Raw genomic sequence first — 9,647 nt, 5'->3', positions numbered from 1 at the left:
TCCACTTAGCTGTGTGTGTGTCTTTGATTGGCTGACAGCCTGGCCTGCCCCACTGTACGCGCGGTTAGGGAAAAAAAAAATGGCCATCGGCATTCTCCCAGCCCCCCCACACACTATTCGCTGAATTTTGATAATAGCGTGATTCACAGTGACTCACACTATTACAGTGAAAAGCCAGCTAGTAACTAGCTAGGCTTTTTGTTGATCAAACCTTTCTCGAACGTTACTCAAACTGTTGAACTTTTAGCAAAAGGCTCGAGTTCGTTAAACGACTCGAACACCCCCCAAAATCACTCAAACATGAAATTGGCGAACCTCGAACCTGGAACATCACTCATCTCTAGTGAACAGCCCAATTCATTAATTTAGGTATGAGTAGTATCAACGAAAAACACGGATATTTTATGTCATTTGTGATAAGGTATATTTTTATTATTATTTTTTTTTTCCTGGGGCTGTTTTTTCAAATAAATTGACAGCCCTATCTTTGTGATATATCCTCTTTAATTCTGCCATTTAGTGCTCATATAAATATTTCTGGATAGGGATGAATTATTATTCATCTACATTGCTTCATTAATAATGGCCAGGCTAGTGTAGGGTTATATATTTGCAATTTTGTTAACTGCTTCCTGATCACCAATGGTAAATATAGTTTAGTGCTTTCTGGGCTTTACATTTATGGTGAACATTTCACCGGTGGTTGGGTCCCCCAAAGGGTCTCCTGCACCTGATTCAATCTGCTCTGGTCCTTGGACATCATCAGGACCTGATACGTTCACATATTGATCTTGTGTCTGCTGCTGTCTCTTGTCTGGCGTCCGTTAAAGAAAGATCAGAGAAGAGAAACTTTGTAGCAGATGTAAGTTATATATTACAGCTGATACCCTACCTAGACAGCCACAGTTATTGCTGTCAACCATTATGGCTCGAGTCCCCGGGATCCGGCTCATCGCTCGAGCCACCGAGCAGCGGCGGCAGCAGGCCGCAAGTGCCAGCCGGACCCGAGCAGCAGAAGGGAGAGCGCGGCGTCCCCTCCTCCGCCCGCGACAACTTGGCGTCACGAACAGGATCTTACCGCTCTGCCGTTGGGTAGAGGTGCGCCTTATGACCGCCGGAGGTGTCCGGCCGAAAAATTTGTAAAACCGCCATCTTGGGCGCGAAAATTTCCCGCTCGATCGTCTTCCCCGAGCAGGAAAGGCGCGAAAGTGGAGCCCCGCCCCCGAAGAAGGAAGTGCTAAAAAGAGGCTAAGGGGGACGGGATGGCGTCCGGCCGCATGTGAACCGCGGCTGTGGAAGTAGGGACACCAGGACTCTGCCAGCATTTGGTTCCTGGAAGAGGCCGCCGCAGTGATGCACCGACTCGTTACCCCTGTTACCGGTAGCGGAGCCCGCAGCGTCTGTGGGGGAGGACCCAGACCTGGGGTCCCCAGGCCTCACCTTTGTCACCGCCCTGCCACCGGCCCCGGCAGTCCGCCCGGCCGCGACGGAGATGACGACGGCTCCGGCAGTCCGCCCGGCCACAACGGCAGAGAAGTACCGGTCCCGTTGACCAATCTGGAGCCGTTCCTGGACTGGGGTCAAGGGGTGCTGCCCACTTCCTAGGGGCAACACCAAGGCAAGGTTGTTTGGGTGGGTGACCGAAGGAACCGTTACACTGTTAGTGTTGGACTGTTACTGCAACTGCAACGTTAAAGTAATGTGCATCCCGTTTTGGGAGGGTTAAAAATGCTTGTGTTTGATGTTTTGATCTTTTGCAGTTAAAAGAAAAATAAAACCGGTGATGGACGGGCAGCCCGAGGACGGTCTGCATTTTGCTAAGGGGGAATGTGTCGCCCTGGACAAGCCAGGGGACACAGGTAACAACACACACCCCCACCCCCAGCAGTTCACAGCAGACATCCCCAAAGTGACCTGCTTTCTGCCTCGGGCTCAGACTGACACACCAGGTGGGTGGAGTCAGGAGATGGAGACGCCCACCCTGGAGTGAGCTGGCCTGAGGCAGGAAGCAAGCCCACTCCAGTCCTAGGAGAGGAAGAGAGAAGGTCTGCAGAGAGGCAGACATAGCCAGGGGCCTAGGTTGGAGCCTATGGCCTCGTACAGAGAGTCTGGCAGACGATAGTGGCCGTCTGCAGGGAGCCGGGGAGACAGCTGGTGGAACCGCAGGTAGCTGAGGCTGGGCAGTGGCCCCCCGGTACTGAATCGGGGAGCCAGCTGGAAGCCGGAGTGCAGGAGAAGCGTGCACGGAGGTGAAAGAAAGGACTTACACCACCAAACTGGGTCAGGGGAGAAACAACAACCGCAGCCGTCTGTGGGTACCCGTCCATCCAGCCGAGTGTTTTACTAAGAACCGTGTCCTGATTTCTGGCTGAGTGAGTACCACAGTGCCGCAAGGCACAGCGCTGCCCCCGCATCCCTGCGCCCACCAAGCCCTGCATCTCCCAACTCATCACTGGGCCCCGGGAGCACCAACCCCTACCCACGGAGGGGCAACACAACAACTGGCTGCTCCATGCCATCCTTCCCGGGATCCCCATACAGAGCAGCGGTGGTGCTAACAAATCACCACAACCGTGGGTGGCGTCACGGACAATAAACAATCCCCACACCCAAAAACAACCCCCTTTTCACTCACAGGCGAGGAGCGCCGCTCGAGTCCCCGGGATCCGGCCCATCGCTCGAGCCACCGAGCAGCGGCGGCAGCAGGCCGCAAGTGCCAGCCGGACCCGAGCAGCAGAAGGGAGAGCGCGGCGTCCCCTCCTCCGCCCGCGACACACACCATACTAAGGCGGGCTTTGCACACTACGACATCGCAGGCCGATGCTGCGATGCCGAGTGCGATAGTGCCCGCCCCCGTCGCAGCAGCGATATGTGGTGATAGCTGGCGTAGCGAAAGTTATCGCTACGCCAGCTTCACACACACACTCACCTGCCGTGCGACGTCCCTGTGGCCGGCGACCCGCCTCCTTGTTAAGGGGGCGGGTCGTGCGGCGTCACTGCGACGTCACACGGCAGGCGGCCAATCAGAGCGGAGGGGCGGAGATGAGCAGGATGTAAACATCCTGCCCACCTCCTTCCTTCCGCATATCCTACGGAAGCCGCAGTGAGGCCGGTAGGAGACGTTCCTCGCTCCTGCGACTTCACACACAGCGATGTGTGCTGCCGCAGGAGCGAGGAACAACATCGGACCGTCGCGTCAGCGTAATCATGGATTACGCCGACGCTGCACCGATGATACGATTACGACGCTTTTGCGCTCGTTAATCGTATCATCCAGCCTTTACACACTGCGATGTCGCATGCGATGCCGGAAGTGTGTCATTTTCAATTTGACCCCACCGACATCGCACCTGCGATGTCGCAGTGTGCAAAGTGCCCCTTAGTCTGTGTGCTGTATTGATTTTCCGAGCGCTCATAAAACAAATTTTAATAATTTGGAGTTCAAGAGGCATAGAAAGAGTGTATTTTGCTCACATGGGTAACAGAGGGAGGGAGGCTTTTTTATATCCACAAACCGCAATGTGATCATGGTATCTTAAAGATCTTACAGGTATTTTTACTAGAAACTTCAAGTAAAAACAAAAAAAAACACAGCTTTTCCGTTCTATTTTATCAAACAAAATTACCCTCATCCATCCAAGAAAATGTACATTATTGGCATTATTGTGTGAAGCCCTGGCCTATCAGGTCGTCACAGGGTATTGTGCAACCTGTCCTTCTGCACAGTATCCACCCTCCTTGGTTAACGGATCCCAGTCCTTTGGTGTTGTAACAGCTTGTCCAATTGAAATCCTAGGAACACTTCCCACTTGAAGCTACCAGACATTCCATTGGGGGGCCTGTAGGGAATAGGGCAGGCCAAATGTCGGGTTGGTGAGGAGAAAGTGAGGATAGTGACAGTTGAGAGTTAAGAGTTGAGGGTAAAGGAGAGAGGAGGTGAAGTGGCTCTCGGGAGGAGAGGCCATGGAGGACAGCTCCTGCATGCTAGGTGGCAGACATTGGTCGAGCTGGAACCCGGTCGCAGAGGACAGTGTCAAGGGGCACGGACTGCCAAGGAGGGCAGCCGGCGGCCTTGAGCTTTCCCCAGGCAGGGGCCAGGTCACAACGGGGTACGTGGACCCTAGGCTGGAAAGTAGCTTCACGCGTTCCAGTAATTTACCCGACGGGGGTGAAGACTTCAAGTGTCATCCCCAACCTGCTCCAAAATCGGGGTACTAGAGCACCGATGGGATAGGACTTTCCCACTACAGTCCAAAGAAATCTTACGCGTGAATCCTGAGAGCAAGCTCACTCCGTTAGCCATACTGGTGAGCGGGGCCCGGAAAGTTTCATACCAATGGGTCCATTCGAGACTAAGGTGCCAGGGATAGGGCCACAGACCAACAACAACACCAAGGGCACAGATCCAGGCGTGCTCCCCACAGACTACCGTGGTGCTCAGAACTTTGGTTTACAAGCTGTCGGTGTGGTTATTCTGGGACTGAGTGAGTACATTGGAAGCTCCTGCACCTATCCCCCAACGGCATCCAAACACCATTCACCATCAATGGGCCCCGGGACACAAACCCCCTACCTACGGAGGGGTTAAACATCAGGCTGCAACACCATTGTCACCGGACTCCCCAACGGCAGCGGTGGTCCCTCACGTTACCACACACCGTGGGTGGCGTCACGAACTTTCCGAAAATTCCCCCCTGTGCATATCAAAACCCCCTTCTTTTTAATTAGAGTGTCCGCGCGGACCCCGCGGATCCGGAGACCCCTCGAGCCACCGCGGCTCCGGATCCGAGTGGCTTGGCCGCTGACACGGGGGCGGTACAATTGCCTCCATAGAAAACTGAACTATTAATTTATGACATTATTTATCCTGCATGGGGAACCCTTCAGTAACAAAAGAGATAAAAGTAAATGAATTAAAAAGTTATAAATAAAGATGCACAAGTGCAAAAATAGTTCCAAATATATAACATCTCATCCCACGAAACATAAGCCATAAACCAAGTTTCATTGATGGAATAATGACACAAAAACAATCTGACCGTGATTTTTTTTAAAAAAGAAATTTATTTTCCAGAAGTTGCCAAACTTCAACATCAAAGATGCACCAAAAGGGTACAATTAGTCCACTATTTTCTAGTTTACATTTGGACAGAAATTTACATAGATACATTCTCAACAGTATATTCTTTTTTCCTGTTCGGTGGCAAGTAGTACAATTCCATCACTTAATCTGACTTCTTGCACTTATACTTTTAAGAGAAGAAGAAGGAAAGTATGATCTGATCATCATTTGGTTTTACAGGCTAATGACTCCTGCACGGTGAAGCTGGGCAGCTCTCCAAAGGTGTAACAGGAACACTAGTTCAAAGGCAGCTGAGGTTGCTCAACTTCCTTCTTTTCTGCTTAGTTAACTAAGGAGCAAAGGCAGCTACCAGCTAATCTTCACTAAACAAATCATCACACTCAGTCCTACTTCTTCAGCCATCATTATGGATCACGTCAAGAAAAAACTGATGAAAACGAGACACAAGTCCAGGTAACCTTAAATTTTAATGACTGCAAAGTGCTAAAAGATTTTCTGTGTTTTTGTAAGAGTACGGCACTAAGCAGTATTTCATTTTCTACTTCAAAGAATGACATCCTCGATTGTGCTGAACTATAGAAAAAATGACTTCTGTCACGTTATGGTATTTTACAAGATATGTTGGATTTTCTACTGCAAATGTAACTCTATACATTACGTGCGCGTACAAAATGTACCCTGAACTTCAGGAATGATATAAACACATACTTTAAAGATTATGATTTTACATTTATTATTTCTACATCTGCTACAAAAAAGAGTCCTTTTGTTTCCACATTCATATGACATACGCATTCTGTTCAAATAAAGAAGCACATAGTTTAACCTCACCGAATCAGAATTGCTTTTTGGCACAATAGTCATTTCTTTGCTGGGAATCTTTTACTTAGTTTTGTATATAAAAACAATCCATGAATGAATTCAAGAATAGTTTATTTTATGATTCTGCAAAGAACTGGAAGATCTTATTGGCAGGGTTTTACGGAAGAATACCCTTCAGTCCCTTATCTTAAAGAGTTTGTGTAAACTTTGAAGGTGATTCCATACCTTTAGGGTGATCCTACCGCTTGGACCATCAGTGATCTGAAGATTGGGACTCTGTAAAGTCCCATCTGAATAGAGAAGTTAAGCATGCAATTGTCCACTTTATTCCTTCACTATGGTACCATCGAACACAGGTGATCATAGGTTTATAGATTTGCATTGATTTTATCAAACAATGAAAAAAAGCTGTGTTAAACTGGGCAGCACAGTAGCTCAGTGGTTAGCACTGCAGTCTTGCAGCACTTTGGCCCTTGGTACAAACCCCACCAAGGACAACATCTGCAAGGAGTTTATATGTTCTCCCCATGTTTGTGGGTCGTCTGGTTTCCTCCCACACTACAAATACATTCTGATAGGGAATTTACATTGTGCGCTCCAATGGGGACAATGTCATTGATATGAAATCAATGGCGCTATGTAAGGGAATTAAATAAATACATTGATGGGAATGCTGGGATCAGAAATAAATACTACATGCCTATTGAATTCCTTTAAGTGGCATACAGGTCACAAGTTTTCTCAGATAGTAGGCACTTATATAACCCCTGTACAACTAATAGCTTTCTCACTTTGCCATTTTATACTTAATAGTTTTTTAGTTTTATAGTTTGGAATGAACGCCCAGATGGAATACATATCGTTACCTGGGGATTATTTTCTTGATGCGATTCAGAGGACTTGAAAGTTATCTAAGGACTTTGTTTATAAAGGATCTGAAATCCTGGGTTGCACACTCCACATGACTAAGTGTTGGATGCACGGATTCTATCTGTTGCGGCAAGTTAGCCTGAACTTGATTCAGACTCTACGTGCAGCAGCAACCTACCAGGTGCATCAAGTGGTGTTATATTATTTTTGGAGGACGTACCATATTATCTATTGGTCCCGGTGCTATTCTATATAAATGGTTTGAAGCTGTGAGTTTCAAGGATCCATGCTGATATACCCCTGATAAGCCCATATTTGCTAACTAAGGGGCCAAACGCGTAGGGTGAATCCTGGACAAAAAAACAGCTTAAGTCAATATTAGATATTTATTGTTTGTCGACTTGAGGACGTAGTCTGGCCCATCCCTATTAGTCTATGACGGATGAATAGTGACGGACATAGTCCCCTTCTTTGCACATTTTATGTGTATACACTATTCTTGTGGGCTTTATCTTTGGTGTTGCACCTTACCCACTGTTATATAGATACACGGGATACTCTCTGAGAGTGAGTGGAGGGTCAGTATCTGAGGAACGGGGGCGTCAAGATCAATTAGGACGCCGACCTCCATATGTGAGGAAGGGTGAGAGAAGGTGATATATAATTTTTCCCACCTTTCTTTCTAATAATTTAATATTTTTTTATCATATTCTATGTATGTATGTACTCTGTTTTGTGGCATATATGTCTAATAAAAATTATGGTTTTAAGGTAAAAGAAATTTCCGGTTTTTGATGACCATTTTATAGTTACCAAGATAAATACTTTAACATTTTTTCATTAATTGTAGCAACATTACTGTGCATTAGTAAAAAAAAAATCCTTATAGGGCATTAGTTTGTATTCTTCTTCTATAGGATCCACTTTTTTCCGTAGGTCTAAGCTTTGAGGTTTGACAATAGAAGAACATTGCAAAGATGTTGATTTTAACATCTTTAATCACTTTATCACATTTTACCTTTATGAGAAAACATCTTTTAGACTAAATATGTTTATTGTAAAATTAATAGAATTAAGATGTGCTTGTATGAACAGTAGGTTTACTGATAAAGTTCAATTAACATAAAGTTGGCCATACATTGACAGTCCCCCTAGACTTTTATGGGGCACAGGGAATATTCTTTAGGACAAAGTTGGTCACAGACAGAAAAATATACAGCCCTTTTCAGTTCAATAGCTCTAATGTACAATTTCACACTCCTTAGAGGTGGAAATGGGATTAGAGGTGGAAATGGGACCTCTTTCCTCTTAGGCCCATTTTGCACCAATGGTATGTGTATCTCTGCTTTAGGCTACATCTGTATGGAGTAAATACACATTAAAAAAATATTAAATCTATTTGCATCAAATTCTGCACCACAAATTTAGAATGCAGAACTGTAAGCATGAATTTACTGTGTATGCGGACTACCTCCATTTAATAGAGCTCATCTGTGTCCTGAAATGCACAATGTTTTTTGGCCAGAATTCACACATAAACCACATTAATAAGTGATATGTAACTTATTAAAGAGCTTGCCTGGTTATAGGGGCGGACATATCATAGGAGCAACCTGTGCAGCCGCACACGGGCCCAAGGGGTAAGGGGCCCATTTTCACCTCTAAAGTAGGTGGGATGTTCCATTCTGGTGAGCTATTGGATTGCAAAGGGCCCATATATTGTTCTTGCACAGGGGACCTTTTCTGTCTGTGTCCCCCAGTGCCTGGTTATATTTTTTTAAATCCTATCGGCTTTCTCCATAGTCCGGATGTTACCTCTGCAGCCTATAAGGTGTAGTGATTAGAGTTGAGGAGAAAGAGAGAGAGAGAGAGAGAGAGAGACAAAGAGAGAAAAAAAAAAAGCGGATCCGGATCGTGCGTCCGGAATCCTGCGTCTGGGTCGGACTTGGATCTGCCGCTCAAACCGCGCGGATCCGTATTTTGCTGGTCCGGGTCCGCTCAACACTAGTAGTGATCTAAGAAAGCCCAGTAAGAAAACCTCTGTGTGTTATTTTTAACTCTTTCACCCACCAGCTTGTTTTCACCTTCCTGATTAGGCCAAATTATATAATTCTGACCAGTGTCAATTGATAAGCTAATAACTCTGGAACTTTTCAATGGATACCAGTAATTCATAGACTGTTTTTTTCAAGACATATTGTACTTCATCTTAGTACTAAATTTTAGACAATATTTTTTGTGTGTGTTTGTGAAAATGTTAGAAATTTGCTGAAAATTTCACAATTTTCAATATTTTATTTATTATGCCCTTAACATTATGTCATAGAAAGAAATTAATAAATAACATATACTAAATGTCTGCTTTACATAATTTTGTATTCATTTTTTTTTATTAGGAAGTTAGAAGGGTTAAAAGTTCATCAGCAATTTCTCATCTTTCCAACAAAATTTACAAAACCGTTTTTAAGGGACCACATCACATTTGCAATGACTTTAAGAGGCCGAGGTGACAGAAAATACCCCAGATTGACACAAATCTAAAAACTGCATCCCTCATACTGCTCAAAACCATATCCAAGAAGTTTATTAACCCTTCAGGTGCTTCACAGGAACTAAAGTAATATGGAAGGAAAAAAAATAAAATATTCTTTTTACTCATCCCCAAAAAAATGTTACTTTAGCCCCAATATTTACATTTTCACACAGGTAATACTAGAAAATGCACCATACAGTTTGTTGTGTACTTTCTCCTGAGTACAGTGATACCTTATATGTTTTGAATAACCACTGTTTGGGCTCATGGCAGGTCTCAGAACTCAAGGAGCACAACTTGACCTTTAGAATGCAAAATCAGCTAGAGTCAATAGTGGTT

At 45.5% G+C, this 9,647-nt stretch overlaps 1 protein-coding gene across 1 annotated transcript in view; it reads left to right on the top strand.

The window, feature by feature from the left end:
* The first annotated feature begins 5,417 nt into the window (after positions 1 to 5,417).
* Positions 5,418 to 9,647, top strand: part of RASSF9 (Ras association domain family member 9) — a 61,270-nt gene continuing 57,040 nt past the window's right edge. Inside the window, exon 1 of the mRNA XM_075342427.1 lies at positions 5,418 to 5,536. Coding sequence (XP_075198542.1) covers positions 5,490 to 5,536 — 47 coding nt within the window. The 5' untranslated portion in view covers positions 5,418 to 5,489. The remainder of the gene's footprint in view (positions 5,537 to 9,647) is intronic.

The sequence above is a fragment of the Anomaloglossus baeobatrachus genome, chromosome 4 (genome assembly GCF_048569485.1).
Source record: "Anomaloglossus baeobatrachus isolate aAnoBae1 chromosome 4, aAnoBae1.hap1, whole genome shotgun sequence".
NCBI lineage: Eukaryota > Metazoa > Chordata > Amphibia > Anura > Aromobatidae > Anomaloglossus > Anomaloglossus baeobatrachus.
This window is presented reverse-complemented; position numbering and strand designations above follow the sequence as displayed.